A 23,112-nucleotide genomic window follows, 5' to 3' on the forward strand; every position below is an offset into this window, starting at 1 on the left:
ATCATGACCTGAGCCGAAGGCAGTTGCTTAACCAACTGAGCCACCCAGGTGCCCTGGTCTTAGAATTCTAAGAAAAAGTCTCTGTGTGATGCACAGAGGCCTTCTTAATTTAGCCTCTACCACCCCCTCTGACTTCATTTCCTATCATTCTCTCCCTTGCTCAGTCTGTTCTGGTCACATTTCCTGGTGTTTTTCAAACCCTTCAATTTTTTTTTCCCCCAATCTTTTTTTTTTTTTTTTTAAGATTTTATTTATTTATTTGAGAGAGAGAGAATGAGAGAGAGCACATGAGAGGGGGGAGGGTCAGAGGGAGAAGCAGGCTCCCTGCTGAGCAGGGAGCCCGACGTGGGACTCGATCCCGGGACTCCAGGATCATGACCTGAGCCGAAGGCAGTCGCTTAACCAACTGAGCCACCCAGGCGCCCCTTTTCCCCCAATCTAACAGTCTTTTAACTTGTGCTTCTGTCTGGAATGCCCCTAAATATCTGCATGGCCTTTTTCTTTCATATCATTCAATTTTCTGCACAAATGTCACCTCCTCAGATATTCAGAAAATGCCCTATACAAAACACATCCCACACAAACCTCTGCTGTCATCCCAGCAAGTCTCTATCCTGTCCTCTTATATTGTTTAGTTATTTTTCAGTGCACTTATCACTCCTGACATTATACATTTGTTTATTGTCTGTTTCCTCTACTAGAGTGTCAGCTTGCTCACCGCTAAAAGTCTCATTCTGAGGTACTGGGGCTTAGGGCTTAATTTTTCTTTGTGGGTGATTGCGTGGTGTGGGGGACACACACACAATGACACAGTCCAACCCATAAGATTATGCTATCTGTGAACACGGTTTTACTTCTTCCTCTCCAGCTTGCATTCCCTCCCCCCGCTTTTTTTTCCTCCCTAAGATTATCTCTTGCCACCAGCCCCATCACTGTAAGCTCCAGCCCTAACACCATTAGTGTTTTTCAGGTGCTCAGCCTCAAAGACTTGCATTTTTTGCTCCTTCAATGAGATTCTCTCTCTTCCACTTCCCTTGCTCCCACGGACCCTTCAGAAAACCTTTCTTGACACCCCAATGACCGCCAAGACCCTTGTTGGTGCTCCCCTCCAGAGGTCTGCAGCGCCTTGTATTTCCCCCATCACCGCGCTGACCACACTGCCTTGATTACTCATCTGCCACCAATCTGTGTCTTACAAGGCAGAGACTGCCACCTCTTTAACTTAACATGTAATAAGCAAATGCCCAACACTTACTACAGAAAGGATTAATCCGGGCAACGAAAAATTAAAAGTTGGGCGCTGTCTCATTATTATTTGTAGTCTGTCCTTAATTACAATGATACTCTTTCCAGGTTTTTTTTTTTCCTTCAATTAGCGAGCGTCTCGGGGTACCTCGGTAGCCAGCTTCCTTAAAAAGGGAAACCGGAGGGATCAGCAAGCACGACCAACGAGGGCCGCGACAGCTTAAGAGGACAAGATGGCGGCCACACCTCAGCGGCCACGAGTCTCCCCCCACTCAGGGAGGAGGCCTGCGTCATGTGACCCTTCCCTGCCTGGCACCGCCTCCGGCCGCAGTGCCTGATGGTAGCAGAGCGGGGAACGAGGGCGTCAGCCATTTTGTGTCTGTTTCCTGTGAGACGCGGTGGTGGCCGTTGGGTCGGAAGAGTGAGCGATTTTTGCCTCGTTTTTTCTGTTTGGTTTCCCCCCCCTTTTACTTTGTCGGTACAGCGCAGTTATGGGTCGCAAGAAGAAGAAGCAGCTGAAGCCGTGGTGCTGATATCCTTTATCGGTTTGAAGTCGAGGCCGAGCGGGGGCGCCGGTTGGTGGTGACTGGGACTGGGAGGCCTTGCTCTGGCCTCTGGCAGAGAGCGTCTGGGATCTAGGCCTCGAGGTGGGCGGCTTGGTGGCCGGAGCCTGACTTGGGAATGCTTTGCAGAGAATGAAGTCCCCAGGGCGGGAGGCTCTGGCAGTTGGGGGTCGTGGGACTCCGTGACTCAGGAGGTTCTTGCTTTGGTGTGAGCGTTGACTCAGCCGCTGGGAGGCGGCTTGGACCCCTCCACCAAGGACAGTGTCCCCTAAGGATATTCTGCCACACTCCGTTGTTTTGGTGACGATTCAACAAAGGGACTTTCTTCGAGTATAATACGCTGATTGAGTCTTTGGAGGATTAGGGGAGAGCTTCCGGAGTCTGTCACCCACTTTTTTCAGTTTTATTGTAGATTCGGTGGTTTAGTAAAGGCTTGTGTTAGTCGACCCTGGTTTCGGACCCCCCCCCCCCGCCTTTTTTTTTGGCCGGGGTGGAGGAGAACTAGCTTCCGCGTCTCACCCGCTGGCGCCTTAATCTTCAAGAAGCGTTCTCTTAGAGGGTGGAGTTTCTTGTGTCTATTACCTGGCTTTGTAAGACTAAAAATGCTTCTTGTTGCTTACTAAAACGTGGCGTCTTTTTAACACTTTTTCCGGAAGCGCTAATACACTTTACGTTAAAATTGGTTTTACTTAATTGTCTTGTACTCAAAAACGGTTTGTTACAGAATTACATTTATTTACATGCTAAGTTGAAAAAGTCACTAATTTTTTTTAATGTGCTTTTAGAAAAATCTGACGAGATAAAAATTCTCAGTTTTATTAATGTAACTTATCTGTGAGTTTCGATACATTCCATGGCAACATACATTTGTAAGGAGTTGCAGACAACTATGGATTGTTCATATGGATATGTTCTTATTCATTATGAGCTTATTTTTGGATCTAAATAATATATTTTAAAATTGAAGATATTAGGTAGATTTTTAACATTTCGATTTTTTTTTTGTTTTCTATTTAATGAATTCTATTTTGAAATTCAGTCTTGACATAAACTTGGGGATTTTTTTAACATTGAACTGTCCAGTCCACAGTATGCATTTTAAATGTTTTAAATGTTGAAATATTGAATAAAAAAGTTAGTTTCACTTAAATCTTTGTTTAATGCAGGGATTTGACAAAACTATATTGCTGATTACTGAGATGTGTTCATTTAGAGGTCGTGGAGAGAGATTATGGGTTTTCCAGGAAACAGTAGAATTACATGGCAAGATAATTCCAAATTGTATAGTAAATAGCAGAAGCAAAGTTTGTATAAGTTACATTTTTGGTTTAAACTGTTTTTATATTTTAATGTTCTTCTTCCTGTTCTCTTATATGACCATTTTTTTTAATAAGCAGTGTCATTATTATGCTGGTTTTGTACCTTAACAACATTGATCAGGTATTGTAATAGAGATTTTGATGATGAGAAGATTCTTATACAACACCAAAAAGCAAAACATTTTAAATGCCATATATGTCATAAGAAGTTGTACACAGGACCTGGCTTAGCTATTCATTGCATGCAGGTAAGGATTTTTTTTTTCTGTATTTAATTATTACCCCTTTGTTTGGAAACCATATGGAAAAAATTTTTGAATTTCTCTTTGACAGCTGTAGGGTTTTGTTTATTGCAGAAGATTAGATGTCAGTCAGCTTTAAAAAAAAAAAACCTGTTTTTAGCCATTAAGATAAATAATTGATTTTTTTAATGTTCAGAGAAAATTTATGTTTATTTTTGAATTATTGATAATCTTTTTTATCCTAGGTTAGATCGGTGACAACTAAGTTGAGGTCCTGAAGTATCTCCTCTGTACTTGGGTTAGAGAACAAGTATCAGTGATGTAAATTTTGTAGTCAGGCTGACCAGTTCTAATCCTATGAGAATTAATACATAATTAGCTACCATTACTCATGCCATTGAAGGATTTGTTATAATCTGTTGCCTGGGGATAGGCTTACTTCTGTTATTCCATGGACCTCTTTTGGAATGGTAACATCGCGTTTCATTTGATAATTTTTGGGTTTCTGGAGTTTTTTCTCCTTGCTAGGTAGGAAGAGCTTTGCAATTTATATTTTTAATGATCTAGTAAGTGCCTTTATGTCTTATTCAACATTATTTCTTCTACTTTTGCCAATCCTAGAGCTGCCTGAATTTTTGCCTAATTGGACCCTAGAGGGATGAGAGATGAGCAAATCCCTATTCATTGGAAACTACTGTTGGTAGGAGGCAGGGAGGTAAATTAAAATAAGATGTTGTTTCCCTGAGTTTAAAAATAAGTTTATAAAAGAAAATAAGTTTATATAGATCCTTTTTACTCCAGTTATATAACTATAACAATAATATCCATTCAAAAATATTTTAGATCCTGCTACATGCTAGACCCACAGTTTTCCACTGTGGCAATCACTAGTTACATGTGGCTACTTAAAAGAAGCTTAGGGGTGCCTGGGTGGCTCAGTTGGTTAAGTGCCTACCTTCTCTCAGGTCATGATCCCAGGGTCCTGGGATTCAAGCCCCACATCACCCCCCCTACCCAGGGGGGCCCCCTCTTCTTCCCCCCCCCCCCCCCCCCCCCGCCGTGCTTTCTCACACTCTCTGAAATCTTAAAAAAAAACCAAAAAAAACCCCTTAATTTAAAAATTAAAAATTTAACGTCAGTCACGTTATAGCCACATTTCCAGTGCTCAGACACATGTGGCTGGTGGATAACTATTGGGTAGTTTAGATACAGAATATTACTATTTATCACAAAAAGTTCCTATGAGAGGGTATTGTGCTAGACGGTGTTTTAGGCACTAAGTATACAGCTGTGAAGAAGTCACCATTGTGGAGTTTAGATTCATATGGTAGAAGAAAATAAACTATTTAGGTTTTTGGTGATAAGTGATAGGGAAAACAAACTAGGTAGGGGGCATAGGGAGGGCCACAAGATAGGAAAGGCCTGAATGAGAAACTGACATCTGAACAGAGATGTGAAAGGAAGTGAGAGAGAGCTTCTAGGGAATAGCAGATGAAAGACCCTCGTGTTACAGGAGCATTCTCCTATATTGAAGGAAAAAGGAAAGGGTAGCAATGTGCTTTATATAGGAGGGCTTACTTACTGTAGGCCATTCTCTTTAATTCTGAATGAAATGGGAAGTTTGAGTAGAGGTAGAGCATGCTCTGATGCACTTTTTTTTTTTTTAAAGACTTGTCCTGGCTTGAGATAGACAGGCTGCAGAGTGCAGTGAGAACACTTAAGATGACTAGAGTATTCCAGGCGAGGTGATGGTGACAGAGACCAGAATTTGCTGGTGGATTAGATGTGGAGTAAAATGAGGTGAGGAGTTGCAGATGATCTGAAGGTTTTTGGTCTGAGGAGTGTGACATTAGTTAACCATACATAGAGATGTAGAAAGCTGCAGAAAGAATTGGTTTAGAGATGAGGATATCAAGGTTGTGTTATGTTAATTTTGAGTATGGGTATTTAATTTTGAAAAGGTCTACTGAATATCCAGATGGAGATGTCCTATAAGCAGTTGTGTCTATAAGCCTGGAGTTCAGAGAAGTGGGAGCTGGAGATAGAAATTTGGAAGGATACCGTGTAAGGACAGCTGTTTTAACTCATTATACTAGATGTTCTCTCTTCTTAGGGAGTAGAATATAGATAAAAAAGAAGTGCAGGGACTCTACCTTAGGCCACTCCCAGCATTTAAAAGTTGGAAGATTAAAATAAACCATTCAAGGACATTGAAAAGGTAGGAAATCCAAGAGAATTGTGCCCTGGAAACCAAATGAAATGTTTCAAGGAGTGAGTTATTCAACTGAGTCAAATGCTGGTGGTAGGTCAAGGAAGAAGAGGACTGAGATTGGATTAATCAAAGTGGAGGTCATTGGTCGCTTGCCAAGAGTGATTTCCTAGAATGATGAGGATGAAAGCCTGTTTGGAGTGCTTTCAAGAGAAAATAAGGAAGTAGAGGCACTCCTTGAAGAAGTTGTGCTATAGAGAAGGGCAGAGAAATGGAATGGAACTAGAAGATTAGTTGAGAAATTATTTCAGTAACATCTTTAATTGATTAAGTGCTTCTATTTCTATAGTCCTAGTGTAGTTTCACAGCAACCTGTGAGATAGGCATGGCAGTTAAATCAGATACATCCTCCAATTGTATAGATGGTAAGCCTAGGACATTAATAATTTAGGTGGTTCACATCAGTGCTTGCTCCTGTCTTTTCAGCCAAGACCCTACCAACTTCTAGGCAAGATTGTAAGAAATCTAATTCTGGCTGGGATATTGTAAGGTAGTTAGGTAAATCATGTTATTTTTCCTTCCTTTTGAACAGCTTTTGATATGTTTATTCTTGGCCTTATCATTTAGAAATATAACAAAGACTAATGTGTATGTGAATATAATTTTATTTCTTTGGAAAACATGAATTACTTAATCTGCATTTGTCAAGAATAGTAACATTCCAGAAAACTTAGAAAACAGGGTGATTAAGCTTGTTGAGTAGCTTTATTCATGGATCTTTGAATCACAATAAGGAACAGTGGTTAAAGATTAATCAAAAACTGGTAATTTTTTAATTTGATTTGCATGTTGCTGTTTAAAATCTTTGAGATACATACCTAAGAAGAAAATACTTAGCTTCCTTTAATTACCTTTCTATTCTTACATGAAAGTGTCTTGGGAGGAAAGAAAAATTGAGTATTGGACAAATATGTCCAAGTCATTACTAACCTGAATCAGTGGTTCTCAAGCTTGAGCATGCCTCAGAATCACCTGGAGGGCTTGTTAAGTCACAGATTGCTAGCCTTACCCAAGGGTTTCTGATGGGGTGGGGGTATCCTGAGAATTTGCATTTCTAATAAGCTTTCAGGTGATGCTGATAGCCTAGGCAAAATACTTTGACATTTTTTAGCCTAAGTTTAATGCAAGTTGCTGAAGAAACCAAGATGAGCAGGAATTTTACCTTATTGGCAAAAGAGACCCATGTTTGAGGGTTAGAAACATTTGTTCTAGCAAAAACAATACAGTGAAAAAAATTGTAGATTTCATAGAACTTTCTCCTCTTTGTGATCTACCAAATATAGGGTAATGACAGGATCACTGCTGTGCAGTGTTAAGTGCCTCAGGTAACTCATTAGTTATGGGTAACGCTAATTGTAAAAGTTACTTTTATAGTTTGTAACTATAGGCTTGTCTCAAGATCCGTTCTTGGGGGCGCCTGGGTGGCTCAGTTGGTTAAGCAACTGCCTTCGGCTCAGGTCATGATCCCGGAGTCCTGGGATCGAGTCCCACGTCCGGCTCCCGGCTCAGCGGGGAGCCTGCTTCTCCCTCTGACCCTCTCCCCTCTCATGCTGTTTCTCTGTCTCTCTCTTTCTCTCAAATAAATAAATAAATAAAATCTTAAAAAAAAAATCCATTCTTGGAAATTTTATTTTAATTCTTAATATAATAAGACTGTTTCATAAGTTTTATAGTAAACTTGAATTAATGTTTATTGAGCCCTTACTATGTGTTAGACATACTACCAAGTGCTTATTATATTCCTTATATTTTATTTAATCCTTAGAATGATCCTATTTGTTAGGTATTATGGGTGGAGTAATCTTAAATGATTTGCCTAATATACATACCTAGTTCGTAAGCAGCAAAACTGAGGAAGGATTGAATCCTGACTCACTAGAACCAAATATTCTTAACCATTATACTAAGTGTTCCCTAAGTAATTTCAAATTACTCTTAAAGGACTTTATGAGGCACTTTAGTCTATCTAATGGAAGTTTATTTTAATGTTAGGTGCATAAAGAGACAATAGATGCTGTACCAAATGCGATACCTGGGAGAACAGACATAGAATTGGAAATATATGGTATGGAAGGGATTCCAGAAAAAGACATGGATGAAAGAAGACGACTTCTTGAACAGAAAACACAAGGTAAGTATTAAGATCTATGCTTTTTCTTAATACAGCTTCACTGATGAGAGTATTATAATACTTTTGACATATAAATTAAATAGTGGATGTTAGATTTATTCAAAATTCCAATTTTGAGTGTTGTTTTTATGTCTTTTAATGTTTGAAGTTGTATATTTAATTTGTGTATATGTAATACCACGTGGATCATTCCAAATACTTTATTATGTTTTGTTCCTAACTGAATTCTAAGTGGAATTAGCAAGTGTTGAGGTTTTTGAAAATGAAGGTTGCTTGTTTTGATTTAATTGTATAACCACTAACAGTAAAAATTTTTTTTAGTGCTGTTATTTGACTTGGAATTTGCGATCACTATCCAGATGGTAGAAGTTATTAATCACCTATCAAATTTTTTTCTTTTTAAGATTTTATTTACTGTGAGAGCACGTTCAAGCGATGGGGGGGGGGGGTAGGGGGGGAAATAGAGAATCTCAAGCAGACTCTGCGCTGAGCCCAGGCTCAATCTCACAACCCTGAGACATGACCTGAGCTGAAACCAAGAGTTGGATGCTTAACCGACTGAGCCACCCAAGGCACTCCTTTATTTTATTTTATGTTCTTAGGGTTTATTTTTTTATTTTTTGAGAGGGAGGGAGTGAACAAGCGAGCTTGGTGGGGAAGGGCAGAGGGAGAGAGACTCTCAAGCGGACTCCGCAGTGAGTGGGGAGCCTAGACCTAGGGCTCAATCCCAGGACCCTGGGATCATGACCTAAGCTGAAATCAGGAGTCAGACAGTCAACTGACTGAGCCACCACACAGGCGCCCCATGAGATTTTTCTTAAAAGATTTTATTTATTTACTTGACAGAGCACAAGTAGGCATAGCAGGAGGGAGAGGGAGAAGCAAGGAGCCTTGCGTGGGGCTCGATCCCAAGACCCTGGGATCATGACCCAAACAAAGGCAGCCACTTAACCGACTGAGCCACTCAGGTGCCCCCCAATTTTTTTTTTTTTTAAGTAAGCTCTACACCCAATGTGGAGCGTGAACTCAAGACCCCAAGATCTGGAGTCACATGCTCTACCGACTGAGCCAGCCAGGTGCCCTGAAAATTCTGCTTTGAAAAGCATTGCAGAGAGGTCAGATCTCTTTGTCATAGTTTAGCTTTTGGGATGGAATAGAAAGCTATTTTTTAAAATAAAACTGACTTAGGAAAATTACTCTTATCTGTCATAAAATAGGGAAAGTATGTTAATCTTGGCTTAATATAGATTGAAAACCCATTTGAAGAGTAAAAAGAACAGTTTTTTTTTTTTTAAGATTTTATTTATTTATTTGACAGAGAGAGAGACAGCAAGAGCAGGAATACAAGCAGGGGGAGTGGGAGAGGGAGAAGCAGGTTTCCTGGCGAGCAGGGAGCCCGATGCGGGGCTCGATCCCAGGACCCTGGGACCATGACCTGAGCTGAAGGCAGACGCTTAACGACTGAGCCACTCAGGCGCCCTGCTTTTTTTTTTTAATTTTTTAAAAGATTTTATTTATTTAAAAAGAACAGTATTGACTGATTTTTTTTTGTAAGAAAAATCTCCTGAGCTAATTGCACTGAAATAATCATTATTTTTTAAAGATTTTATTTATTTATTTGAGAGAGAGTAAGCAGGAGGGGCAGAGGGAGAGGGAGAAGCAGACTCCCTGCTGAACAGGGAGCCCAATGCGAGGCTCGATCTCAGGACCCTGTGATCATGACCTGAGATGAAGGCAGACGCTTAACGACTGAGCCACCCAGGTGCCCTGAAATCGTTTTTTTTAAATGTTGAATGTCCAACTTGCTGAGTTTTTTTTTTTTACTTTATGGGAAAAACTAATTAAAACTTTTTTAGCAGAGAGTCAAAAAAAGAAGCAACAAGATGATTCTGATGAATATGATGATGATGACTCTGCAGCTTCAACTTCATTTCAGCCACAGCCTGTTCAACCTCAACAAGGTTATATCCCCCCAATGGCACAGCCAGGACTGCCACCAGTTCCGGGAGCACCAGGAATGCCTCCAGGTATTACATAAGGTTTCTTAGAATTTAACATTTTAAGGACTTTATTGATACGGTGTAAAAGTATTAAAATTTTCTCTTACTCTAATATATTTTGTGGTTGTTGTTGAAATTCTTACAGGCATACCTCCATTAATGCCAGGTGTTCCTCCTCTGATGCCAGGAATGCCACCAGTTATGCCAGGCATGCCACCTGGGTAAGAGAACTTTTAATTGACTTGTGGGCTTGTGCCTAGTAATGATCTTTTTCAACTTGGGTGTTATATGAATTTTAAAATGTTACTTTGCCTTTTTTTTTTTTCTTCTAAAAGGTATGGGCTCCATAAATATTAAACTTGTCTAATAAAGGGGTCTACCAACAAATTAAATGAATATAAATTTGCCTCTGAAGAGAATAGATTTTTGGGCTTTAGGATGTCTGTAGGCAGCCATCTGCTTCAATTGCATCTGATGTAATTAAAGTAGTTGGTTATAGATTGGTGTTTCTGAGATTCAGAACTGTCCATGACACTTTGTAGTTCTGACAAGAAGCAAACTCTGTAAATGATTTTATTTGTCAAATCCTCAAGAACTAAAATGGATATGAGGTGCTCGTGCCTATCACTTTTACTTAAATATTGTTGGATGTGAGAGGTATACAATACACTTTCCCACTGTATTTTGAAAATCACAGTTAGATTTTGATTTTGTCATACATTTTCACAGATTGCATCATCAGAGAAAATACACCCAGTCATTTTGCGGTGAAAACATGTAAGCATCTCATTCATAATGTAATTCAGGAGGTATAATCATAATGTCATTTTTTTGTGTGTTTAATGGTATCTATTCAGTTGACTTCAGAAATTTTCTAACCTTCCTCACTAAAACTTCTAAAATGTGCAAGCTGGTTGACACAGATCTCTTAATGGAGGGAAATAAAACATCTGTGAGGAAATTATAATAGACCCATATAAATAAAGCATTTTCTAAATGCAGCTGTTTTTCCCCAACTGCTAAAGTAATGGAATTTAGTAAAAAGGTTATTTAAGAAAGAATAGATATTCTTTTGCCAAATTACATGCTTTATTATTTATAGAAGGTAATTCGGTTTTCTTGTAATGAAAACTATATATATACATATATATGTAGAAGTTTATCTTTTGATAAAGTCCTCAGTTAAGAATTCACAAACTTTTAACTGTTTTAAGTGAATTGGACACTGATATTTGAAGGTGAGCTCTTTTAGGGGAAGGAAAATAAATACGGGTTATGTTTTTAAGTCATGGTTTAGTGTAAGGTAGCTATTACAAATAGAAATTAGGCAATTGTGTGAGTTTACTTTTGACTGTCTTTAATTTTGGTGGTAGTGGTTTTTTTTTTTTTTGTAACCCTCAAAAAAAATCTTTACTCCACAGTGTGTATTCAGTACTTTCCTTTTGAAAAATCTGATGATTCTGAAATAGTTTTTCTTTTTTATTTACATTTTGTGTGGATATTTTCAAGTGAGACAGAGGTGATTTTGATTTCCAATTACACATATTTTAGATGAGGCCTCTTATATTAAGGAGGGTATAATTGTGTTTAGTGACTTTAAATTTATGAAAATGTTTTGTCAACAAAGACTGATTTTTTTTTATTTTACTAGTAAACCCAAGAGTTTGCTGATATTTAGAGAGCTTATTTTGATAGAATTGTTTTAGTGTTGTGTGTTCTTTCAGGTTGATTGATTTCAATATTAGGGGTCAAATTCAAGTCTTTTATCTGTTGTTTCAGGCTTTAGCCAAAATATTTTCTAATGGTTTATACTGTTCATTAACTTGGTTTGTTTCTTGAAATTTGCTTTCCAATAGAATGATGCCAATGGGTGGAATGATGCCACCTGGACCAGGAATACCACCTCTGATGCCTGGTATGCCACCAGGTATGAAACATTAGATAATTTCCTTTTTAATGTGACTGGCATGCTTTATTCTTACTATTTTGGACAATAGGTTTGTGGATTTTAGTGCAATTGTAATGTATAATTTCCGTAGGTTGCTGAATTCTTTTTTAAATTACTTGAAGTGTTGGAATGGACTGTGGGATTTTTTTTTTTGAGTTCTGAAATAGGTAATAAACAGGTTTCAAAGCAGTCAAAATGAGTTACAGAACCTACGCACCAAAGCTCATGTACCTAAGAGGCATTGTATTTGTGGGTTTGTTGTTTTAAAGATTTTATTTATTCATTTGAGAGAGAGAGCGCATAAGCACGGGGAGCAGCACAGGGAGAGGGAGAAGCAGATTCCCTGCCAAGCTAGGAGCCCAACGCTGGGCTCGATTCCAGGACCCTGGGATCATGACCTGAGCTGAAGGCAGATGTTTAACCAACTGAGCCACCCAGGCACCCTGAGGGGTTGTATTTGTTAGGAATATTTTAGGTGAGTAATGGAAACTCTTCTGGCAAGTAATGGAAAAACCCATCAAACCATATTTAAAAATGTAGGCGTTTATTGTCTTACTCAACAGAAAGAAAAGTGGTAGCCTCAGTGGCTGGTAATGTCAAGAACCCATGTGTTTTTTTTTTGTTTTTTTTTTTTAATGTAAAGATTTGTTTTATTTTCTACTGGGAAAAGAAGGAGGATAAATAGAACTGTTTCCCAATTTGCTCTCCACTGTATACACACATACCCACATACATACATAAACATACACACACCAAAAATACCCCAACAAAAAAACAAAACAGAAAACTGAGAATCAAACACCAAAACACCCTCAAACTGCACCAATACTTCGTATTTTGACCGAAAGAATAGATCCTGGATAGGAAGTGCAAAATGCAAAATCAAATGACCGAAAAATGCTGAACAAACAGCATTATTAATATACAAAATATTTATATTACTGAACTAGTAACAGTTGATGTTCTCCATGTCTGTAAAACTTTGGAACCACATAGCTGATTTGTTAAATCTAGTCCATGCCAGCTTCCAAACTCCAGAAAAACTTTGTTAGCTTCATTCTTTGATGCCTCATCAAAATTTTCTCCGAGATCTGGAACATCATCATCCTCTTCATCAATGTCTTCTGGTTTTGGTGCTTTGCTATCCAACACTTGCCAAGGGAACTGTTCAGCTAACTTCCTAAGACTTGTTAAGCTGTCAGCACCAAGCTGACTTAATATTCCAGGAAGCATTTCTGTGATTGGTTTGGCTTCTGCATGACCAGTAATTGCAAAGGTGTTAGCAGAAAGGGAAGCTTGGACTTTGGGATTGTTGAAATGAATAACTGTCCCATCATCTTTAATCATGTTCACCTCTTCAATACCAGCTATATTATTCACAGCCAGTTTTTTTAGAGAACTCTGAAGTTGTTTGTCATCAGCCGTAGCTGTTCTGTGTACCACCTTCTTCTTTCTGCGAGCTGTACCCTTGCCCCCTATCCGGACCTGAGCCTGAAGTTTGGCTAACTTTTCTTGATTCATGCTGTTGGTAAATCTGAAGCAGGGAGGGTCCTCCAACAACAGCACGTGGCAAGAGCAAGATGGCTGCCTCACAAGAACCCATGTGTTTTTAAATGTTCTTCTTTGCTAGCCTTAGCTTTTCTCCCTCAGACACATCACTCAGTTGTTAGAAGATAATGCAGGCAACAAAGAGTGTCAACAGCAAAGTGTTCTTTTTTTTTCCATTAGGGAGCAAAGTAACTCTCCCAAAAGCTTCCTAGCCTCCTGTTGTTGGCTAGAAACAGTTCTAATGGACCCTCTAGCTGCAAGGGAGTCGTAAAAAAACAAAACAAAACCCTGTCTTGACTTTGTAGCCTATAACGTGGGGTTTTCCACATTAAAGTAAGGCAGCAGTAAAATTTGCATCATTGCTGGTGCAACCATTTATTTATAGGCAGTAGCTCCACATATGTTATGTTCTGAGATAATTTTAGGCAAAGTAATGTTGAGGAAGTTTGAAGAATGCATTAGTGATGGATTTTAGGAAAATTTATTTCAAGTGCTTAAAGGAGGGGCGCCTGGCTGGCTCAGCCTGTAGAGCATGCAACCTTTGATCTCAGGTTTTAAGTTTGAGCCCCATGTTGGGTGTAGAGTTTACTTAAGAAAAATACAATCTTTAGGGGCGCCTGGGTGGCTCAGTCATTAAGCATCTGCCTTTGGCTCAGGTCATGATCCCAGGGTCCTGGGATTGAGCCCCACACCAGGCTCCTTGATGCTTCTCCCTCTCCCACTTACCCTGCTTTTGTTCCCTCTCTTGCTCTGTCTCTGTCAAATAAATAAGTAAAATCTTAAAAAAAAAAAAAAAATACAATCTTTAAAGTGTTTACAGGAATAACTTAGTTTTCTGGAAAAAAAATTTTTAAGATTTTATTTATTTATTAGAGAGTGAGAGAGAATGATCGGGGAGGAGAGGGAGAAGCAGACTCCCACCGAGCAGGGAGCCCGATGTGGGACTTGATCCCAGGACCCTGGGATCATGACCTGAGCCGAAGGCAGATGCTTAACCAACTGAGCCACCCAGGCGCCCCTGGAAAAATTTTTATGGGTATATGACGTATCAAAGTTTTTACAGTAATTTGAGTTAGAGTTCAGAGAACGTCCAGCTGTTGGAAGATTGCTCTAATTCACTACGTGTTTCAAAAAGTTTGCCAGTCACTAAAATTGGTAAGCTTAATTGCTATCTTCCCCATATATAGACTCTCTCTAGTGGTATCTTTCACTTTCCAAAATTCTGAAAATACACAAAGGAATAGAAAGGTTGAGGCAAGATTGTTCCAATGGGCAAATGCCTAAGTTATTTGGACTTCATTGAATTGAACAGTTCATCAGTAACTTTGTAGCATAGAAGCATTATTTATTTATTTATTTTTGTTTTTCAAGATTTTATTGATTTATTTGAGAGAGAGCATGCGTGCAAGCAGGGAGGAAGGGAGGGAGAAGCAGACACCCTGGTGAACAGGGAGCCTGACTCGGGTCTCAATCCCAAGGACCCTGAGATCAGGACCTGAGCTGAAGGCAGGCGCTTAACTGACTGAGCCGCCCAGGCGCCTCTTTATATTTTTTATTTTTATTTTTTTAAAGATTTTATTTATTTGACAGAGACACAGTGAGAGAGGGAACACAAACGGGGAGTGGGAGAGGGAGAAGCAGGCTTCCTGCCAAGCAGGGAGCCCGATGCGGGGCTCGATCCCAGGACGCTGGGATCATGACCTGAGCCGAAGGCAGATGCTTAATGACTGAGCCACCCAAGCGCCCCTTATTTTTTATTTTTATTTTTTTTTTAAAGAGAGCATGTGAGTGGGGGGATGCAGAGAGAGAGGGAGAGAGAATCTTAAGCAGTCTCCATACCCAGCATGGAGCCTGATGTGGGGCTTGATCCCATGATCTGAATAGAAATCAAGAGTCAGAGGCCCAACCAACTGAGCCACCTAAGGAGCCCCTAGAAGCATTTTTAATACGGTATATTTTAACAGTTTTGGGAAAAATTTTTTCTGAGCTAAATGTTTCAACACCCCCCCCCCCAATCCTCCCAACATTTCTTCTCTATAGGTATGCCCCCTCCTGTTCCCCGTCCTGGAATTCCTCCAATGACTCAAGCGCAGGCTGTTTCAGCACCAGGCATTCTTAATAGACCACCTGCACCAACGGCAACAGTTCCTGCTCCACAGCCTCCAGTTACTAAGCCTCTTTTCCCCAGTGCTGGACAGGTAAGGTGAAATTCCTGAAAAGGAGTGCACTTATATTTAAAGGTAAAGTGTAGTTGTTTATAGAAATCCTTGAAATTGTCATAGGTCAATTTTTTGTTTATAATCTTTTTAATATAATTTATTAAATACAAACAAGTGTCCTATTCTCTTGCATGTTTGCACACATTGACTAGAGCCAGATAGTATGTTATTTTTTTCATAGCTGTGAACTCTGGTTAGAAATGAAAGTTTAATTTCTGGGGACTTAAATACATGATAATGTTTAGAGATCCTCTTTTACCGCTTGAACTGTGAGTGGAATGAAACGGACTCTTTAGTCTAGAACAGTGACAAATGACAATGCTACACTTTTGCAGGAAGGACATCATTTGACCTAGACTTAATCTTTCCTACTGAACTTGTCTTTTTTCAGAACTCAGAAGCTAAAGATGCTTTTGTTATATATATCGTATGTGTATAATGGTTGTTTACTTTTGCTATTTTTTCCCAGTTATATTCAAAATTAAACAGATGTATGTAATTCATTCAGAATTAAGATCAGGATGTGTGTTCTTTTTTTCACTTTAACATTATCCCATAGAAGTTTTGTTTTCTCAATTTTTTTCTGTTTAGGGTTGCTAAATTAAAAGTATTACTTTTTAAGTCCTCTGTAAGCACATATCTTACGTTTTTGAGGTGGGTGGGGATTTTGTTTATTGAGAGATGTCAAACTTTTGGCAAAAACCTTGTGGAGTCATTGATAGAGAATTGGATTGAAGTGTCAGTAGTAATGCATCTTTATTCTCAATTAACGTATCATTTTTGGAAAATCACAGTGCAAAAGCACATCCAGTTTTAGAAAAGAAACTGGTTAACTAGGTTTATTGGTGTAGAATTAAAGATTTTTTTTGAGGCTCATACTGTCACTTTGTTTATTGTAAATGCATCAACTGCCTGCCTCTTTAAATAAATCAGATTTGATTGCATTATATTTTGCATTTATAAAAATGCAATCTATACTAAAAAAAAAAGTCTACCACATGGCTTATTTTCACCCATTTGTTTGGAGACTTTTCATTGTTTCCTTTCTTTTATGCTACAGATGGGGACACCTGTAACAAGCTCAAGTACAGCTTCATCCAATTCAGAAAGTCTGTCTGCATCTTCTAAAGCTCTGTTTCCTAGCACAGCACAAGTACGCAGGAAGTTGCAGTTTAAAGTTGTTAAAATGGCTTTATAAACTTAACCCTTTGGACCCTACTTTAAAACTAAATCTTTTCCCAAAAAAATCACTATGTTAAATTTTTTTAAAGTTAATGGTATAAAAATCAACGGTATTTGAAAATTTGAACTCATACTAATAGAAAAAAATGTACCCCAAACTCCTATGGTTCTAAAGGGTTAAAAGCATGTAAGCAGTAAATGCATTATAGTGGCCAATGGTTAGCCTGATGCATGATTAAGCTTTTTTGATTTATGCTGTTTAATGCATCACATATAATGTAAGGAAATTTAGTACTTTGCATTTGGTTCTAAAGTTTGGCCTAGTTTTCATGTTTCAGATGTTTGATATTATGAAAAGTAATACATATATTACTATTACTGGTAACTTTACGTTTAAAAGATCCTACTAAGCCCTTTTGTCCATGATAATCATCTAGCCATTGTTAATTGGGAGGACATTGTATTATCTATATAAAGATATCTCTGAAGGGACACCTTTAAAGTGCCACCACTGATACTGTTCATGCTATGCTTAGTAACTAAAATTTATCCAACATTTGTATTTTGTAATTTCTAACTTTTTTTTTTGAGGTGCTTGGTAGATTGATTAAACAACTAATTTAGAATAGTAAACATAGAACATGCTATTCTGATACAGTGTAATTCATCAGTCTGAAATAACTACAAAGCTTTGTAAAGCAAGTAAGTTTTGGTGAGAAGGTAGATAACATCTTAGAAGTTACATATGCAGTCTTTGTTTCCACTGCTGAGTTTTGGATGTGACTTTGACCCAGCATCTTTTGATATTCTTGTGTATCATCTTGATTTTTTGTGGAGTTTTAGTTATGTTAACTTTGTTTTAATTTCATTGAAAGTTTGGTCCTTTATTGAATGTTGGTATCTCACTTTTAAGTTAATTATAATAGATATATTCAGTTTTGGCTTTTGAAGTTTCCTTAATGAAAGATTGTGTTTTCCAGGCTCAGGCAGCTGTCCAAGGACCTGTTGGTACAGATTTCAAGCCCTTAAATAGTACCCCTGCAACAACTACAGAACCCCCAAAGCCTACATTCCCTGCTTATACACAGTCTACAGCTTCAACTACTAGTACAACAAATAGCACTGCAGCTAAACCAGCGGCTTCAATAACAAGTAAGCCTGCTACACTTACGACAACCAGTGCAACCAGTAAGTTGATCCACCCAGATGAGGATATATCACTGGTAAGTTCTTTACAGGTTTTTATTAGTGTAGTTTGAATACCGTTGTAGTAACTTTTCCTCTTAAAGTATTAATTTGTACACCAGTGGTCTTATAATCTGATCTAATGCTTACTGTGTGCTTTTTATTCTGATTATTAAGAACCACAAAATAAAGGGAATATTGCGTGTTTTGATCTTAGACACACTCTTTCCCCTACTCCCAGATTGTGTTTAAAAGAAGACAGTAAGTTGGGTTCTTAACTCTCAAAAATCATTTTGGTTACACATAAATTTGTAAATGATGAAACAGTTAAGTGGTGAGGTAGAATATACAGATCCTTTGAAGTGACTTTCTTCACTAGACACTTTCTTGCTGAGGCAGTGTATAATTCCTGGGAAGTTATTAGCCATTTTTCAAATATAAAAATAGGTGAGGTTTTCTTGAGGCATTGAGATTTTAAGCAGTTGGACTGGTTCGTGGAGCAAAAATTGTGGTTGGGAAGTAAGGGTACATTTTTAAAAAGTTACTCTAAGATTTTGGATGTTTGTCTTTTATGCTTAATGACTGCTCTCTGCATTCAAGTGTTTAACATTGTGTTCATTTTTATTTGTAGGAAGAGAGAAGGGCACAGTTACCTAAATATCAACGTAATCTTCCTCGACCAGGACAGGCTCCCATTGGTAATCCACCAGTTGGACCTATTGGAGGTATGATGCCACCACAGCCAGGCATCCCACAGCAACAAGGAATGAGACCCCCAATGCCGCCTCATGGTATTACTTTTTATGTTTACTGTATTTGTTTATTGTATTTAGTGGATTTTCTGAGTATACACATAAATTTATCTGCAAAATACATTGCATTTAAAAGTATAACGCACAGACCAACTCAATTTATTTTTTGTGTTTTAAATGTGTTTTTTAGGTCAGTATGGTGGTCATCATCAAGGCATGCCAGGTTACCTTCCTGGTGCTATGCCACCTTATGGGCAGGGACCGCCGATGGTGCCCCCTTATCAAGGTGGGCCTCCTCGACCTCCGATGGGAATGAGACCTCCTGTAATGTCGCAAGGTGGCCGTTACTGATCTTACTTCATCCAATCTAATAGGTTTGGAGATTAAACCTTTTCTCAACTTGTGCTGTTTATATAGCCAAGCTTCCGTCAATAAGGCTTCATTGTGACTTTAACAAACATTATCTTCCCACATACCAGGAACTATTGGACATTTATTTTACATGGGAAAAATTATTTGGAATAATAAAGCAGGAACTTTTCCTGAAGTTGCAATTTATACTGTATGGCTTCTTTTTCATGTTTCATCTAGGTTTTTAGAAGTGAAGTATAGTAAATTTGGTTCGTTATATTGTGAAGGCGCTGGAATTACATGAACATACCACCTTAATAAAGGCAAGTTCTGTAAGCTTACATTGCTATTTGTAAAGTTATGCCTTCACAGCATTTCAGATGCTGTTGGACTTCATGTCCCCAACCTAGCTTGGTGAGGGCTGTAACTGTTTCTGAGACCTGTACATTGGAAGTCTGAATGTATAACAATATTTAATGTATTTAGAGTTCCTCATGTTGCAGGGTTTAAGAAATCTGACCCACCAAGGTCATGTGACTTTTCTGTACTGTTAAACTTCATTGTAATAAAATGAGAGAAAAACTTACGCCTTTTTATTCATAACCCAGCTGTGGACCACTGCCTGAAAGGTTTGTACAGATGCATGCCACAGTAGATGTCCACATAATAAAATTCGTAGTTACCAATACAGTTTTGATATATCATTGGATTCTGTCTTTGAATTGTAGGTTGTTTCTTAGCTGCATGTTTTAAACTGGACAATATATATATAGAATTGTATGTTAGTGCTTAAGTTGACAGAAAAACTTAGATACATACGAGTCATTACATAGTGGGTATGAAATCTTTATATTGTGTCACCTTTCCACGCCCTTGGTGTCACTACATGTTAGATGTCGTAGATATTTAAAATGTAAACCTTAGTATGCCCTCTCCTACTGATGAAGTTTAGAGCCTAGTGCCAGACCCACTCATTTCCTTCTGATTATTTTTGAGACTGCAGTACTGCGTGGACCTCAGAAGCTTTTCAGGTGCAGACTTCTAGAAGCTTAGGTGCATGCAGTAATAGCTTTTTGCTGTTAATGGATTGGAATCTTTTCTAAGTGTAATTACACCAAAATAATCTAAATGTGCCTCTGTTAGGACAGTTAACAGATGGATTAAAAATTTATTATGTTCCTGGAAAATTACATTATTTCTTTGATTAAGATGGCTATCTTTTGTTATTATAAAGCCTAAATGGCTTTCCTGTTAACCTTTTCATTCTTGGAAATTTGAATGTTACTGTGTCCTGTGAAGTAGTTTTCTGTAGAGGTGACACTGCTATTAGTATCTTGTGTTGCAAGTCTCCTACAATAATAGCTCTTGTTGACCTTTTTTGGTACCCATTTTTTCGATCTTTATTTTTGCAAGGTACTTTTATGATTATTTAAGTATCAAATGATTTGTACAAAGCATAATATAATGAACTCAAGTTGAGTTTTTCTCAACATAAAGACTTGTAAGAAAATGGTGATAATTTTTTATAACCTATATGTGAAGGTGTAGATATGACATGAAATCTGAGTTTTTGTCTTTGAAAACTTCTAATCATCATAAAAGAGTCTGTATTTAGGTGACAAGTAAAAGTCATTCATTTAAACAAAACATACAAATATTTACAAAGCTGAGTGCTGTTTTAAATCGGATATTTTGCTCCAGTGAAATGTTTTATAGCTCTTTTCTTGTACCATCGAGGTTCAAAAAACTCCATAGTTTGAAAAGGCAACATCTGTGTATCACCAAGAACGCATTTCCTTCTGCCAGTGGCTAAGCCCCGTACTGCTACCCTTTCCCTCACCAAACACCTGCCTACTAAGTAGTTTTGGAATTAACATATATTTAGATTTGGCAGCACATTTATCAGACTGCCAAAGAAGAGCCTGTGTTGAAAATCTGTAAGGTAAAAATGGCATGATTAAATTTAGAACGATTAAATAGGAAATGTTTTCCCAAACCAAATGCCCTTCTAGCATTTCATGTACAGGCTTATCAACAAAATACAAATGGGTTAGTAATGTTTCAGAACTTATGCAAAGCTTATTTACATTTACTGCAAAGATAACATATTTTATATTAAGGTTTGTTGTTTTCTGAAGTCTGAAGGGAGAAAATACTACTTTTAAATAAGTTGTAGAATTTTAATTTTAATTAAAGTTAATCCAAAGTGTTATGCATGACTCTTAAGCACACACCGTCTCCTGTTGTGTTAGGTATATGGCTCAGGTGGTGCCCATTTGGTATATTTAAAGTTGTTTGTGCATGCATCAGCATAATTAAGCTTCTAGAAAATACCTTTTACCTAACTGCTTCTGGGGTCCATAGTGTGGTTAAATCATGAGAGGAACAAACCATGTTGAAATAATTAACTCTTACTTTGACTTATGCTTCCTTAAAATAATAGATGGAGTTGAGTTGAAGTAAACTTCTGTTTGCCCTCACAGAAGACATCCTTTAGGACTTGCTATATTCAGGCAGGCATTGTGATTGCCATAATTTAGGAAGTTGTAAGATTAATGGGACTGCCAACTTTGGCTCTCCCTTAGTCCACTCCTATGTTATCTTTTTTAAAAAAACAAAAAAGTGACAACGTTTTGTCTGGCACTAGTTTCTATCACATACAGATTTTACCTGCTGTATGACAAGACCAGCAGGTGAGGATCAACTTTTGAGTGGCTGCTGGAATTATCATTTAATTTGAATACTTATATTTTAGTAATAATCGCACACATTTACCATTAGGAATGGGGAAAATACTCCTAGTGTATTCCACTGATCAAGTTCAGCTTAAACTAATTGAACTTAGTTATTTGGGGGGAGATCCCCAACAAAAATAAGTATGGGTTCAGAGTGGAATTACAGCAGACAATAGTTTTTTTAAAAAAGCTGCTCTTTTTTCCTTTGCTTGCTTGATGATTGGGATTTTTTTTTTTAATGCATGTCTTTTAAATTAATTGGGTAATGTTTTTCTAAAATCAAAATTTTCTTCTTCCTATAGCCCTGCCATAGGACAGGCTGAGGCTGAGTCTCAGTGTTGCCCTGTTCAGTCTGAGGCAAGTGGGATTTATTTTATTCCTTATAGGGGCTTTCACAGCTTTATGGCTGTTGGATATTTATGTCCCCAAACTTGCAGCAAGTTTGGTGAAGGCCCCTAAATTTAATTAAACTTAGGATTTTTATATTCTTTTGGGCAGAGAAGGCTCTATATTAATATTCACGTTTGACTGTGGTGTTAATAAGCGTAAAAAGTATTTGATCTATGTAATTTTATGTAATTTACTTTGTGTTAACAGCCTCAGTAAAGCTGGTATTGCTATATTGATCTTTATTAGTAAATTGACAAAATTTGATGTTCTTGATTTGGAGGCATGAAATGTTTTGTCAAATTTTCCACTTTCACTTTTAGGAAAAAGTTACTGGTCATTTTTTCCTCAAACTATTAAATTTAACTTCATGGATAAGTTTGATCATTGGAAATGCCACAGGATACTGAAATCTGCATTCTTAATCCCAAAGTTATGCATTGAACATTAAGGTTGAAGGGTCATGTGAAAATGCTTGTGATTTTTTTAATATTTACAAACTTCACCACATTAGAGCAAATGTTAATGTAGAGCCCTTGTGAAGAGTGGGAAGGTGGTGTGTGTGTGGTATGTATGCGAATACACTACACATTTGATAAAAGGATAATAAAAGAGTTTGGGTATCACAGACCTGTCAGTATGGATAGATTACTAATTTTCAGGTAGCCAAACAAATTGAATCGTGGTAAACTTAGTACATTGAATTGTTGTGGTTTTGGAACATTTTTGAGGTTCTTCTTCAGCTGTACTGAACATTGTTTTATGCAATATGCACACATGAAAAGTATCCACGTTTGATTCCAACTAAAATTTGCTTTTACTTGGTGAGAAACATGTTTATGTGTGTATGTTGTGAGGAGTAAAGAAAGAAATGGAAGAGAGGCCAAAACATAAACCTGTATTACTTTTGTTCCTTCCTGTGTTTAAGCGACACATCTGTTCTATCCAGATTGCATTTTCTTTTGAACAGTAACAACATATAATACAGTGTTTAGCTAACCCAGGATAATGTTTTCTATATGGTTTTAATTCTTGG

The 23,112-nt window shown here is 37.8% G+C and overlaps 2 protein-coding genes across 9 annotated transcripts; one reads left to right on the top strand and one right to left on the bottom strand.

The window, feature by feature from the left end:
- The first annotated feature begins 1,566 nt into the window (after positions 1–1,566).
- On the top strand, positions 1,567–22,028 carry ZNF207 (zinc finger protein 207). Of its 8 annotated transcripts, none has more exons than XM_035027797.1 (13): positions 1,567–1,777; positions 3,249–3,375; positions 7,631–7,769; positions 9,626–9,796; positions 9,915–9,990; positions 10,499–10,546; positions 11,626–11,696; positions 15,306–15,463; positions 16,545–16,637; positions 17,647–17,889; positions 18,483–18,642; positions 18,794–18,977; positions 21,992–22,028. In XM_035027797.1, exons 1-12 carry the CDS (start codon positions 1,737–1,739, stop codon positions 18,952–18,954), a joined length of 1,488 nt encoding a protein of 495 aa, XP_034883688.1. In that variant the 5' UTR covers positions 1,567–1,736; the 3' UTR covers positions 18,955–18,977; positions 21,992–22,028. The 8 variants fall into 8 exon arrangements, with proteins under 8 accessions (XP_034883688.1, XP_034883687.1, XP_034883686.1 ...); XM_035027796.1 differs by lacking the exon at positions 21,992–22,028 and adding an exon at positions 19,195–20,701; XM_035027795.1 differs by lacking the exon at positions 21,992–22,028 and having other exon boundaries at positions 18,794–20,686.
- LOC118025331 (transcription factor BTF3 homolog 4-like) lies at positions 12,616–13,300 on the bottom strand. The gene has a single exon (XM_035027806.1). The coding sequence runs from the start codon at positions 13,236–13,238 to the stop codon at positions 12,651–12,653; it is 588 nt and encodes a 195-aa protein (XP_034883697.1). The 5' UTR covers positions 13,239–13,300; the 3' UTR covers positions 12,616–12,650.
- Positions 22,029–23,112: the final 1,084 nt, after the last annotated feature.

The sequence above is a fragment of the Mirounga leonina genome, unplaced genomic scaffold (genome assembly GCF_011800145.1).
Source record: "Mirounga leonina isolate KUSES-001 unplaced genomic scaffold, KU_Mleo_1.0 Mir_200, whole genome shotgun sequence".
Taxonomy (NCBI): domain Eukaryota; kingdom Metazoa; phylum Chordata; class Mammalia; order Carnivora; family Phocidae; genus Mirounga; species Mirounga leonina.

Excerpts from the sequence above, each read along its gene's own strand:
- ZNF207 (XM_035027797.1), top strand. The coding sequence starts at position 1,737 with ATGGGTCGCAAGAAGAAGAAGCAGCTGAAGCCGTGGTGCTG. Across the intron at positions 11,697-15,305 it reads GATGCCTGGTATGCCACCAG|GTATGCCCCCTCCTGTTCCC; the intron begins GTATGAAACATT and ends TCTTCTCTATAG. Across the intron at positions 16,638-17,646 it reads TGTTTCCTAGCACAGCACAA|GCTCAGGCAGCTGTCCAAGG; the intron begins GTACGCAGGAAG and ends TGTGTTTTCCAG.
- LOC118025331 (XM_035027806.1), bottom strand. The coding sequence starts at position 13,238 with ATGAATCAAGAAAAGTTAGCCAAACTTCAGGCTCAGGTCCGGATAGGG.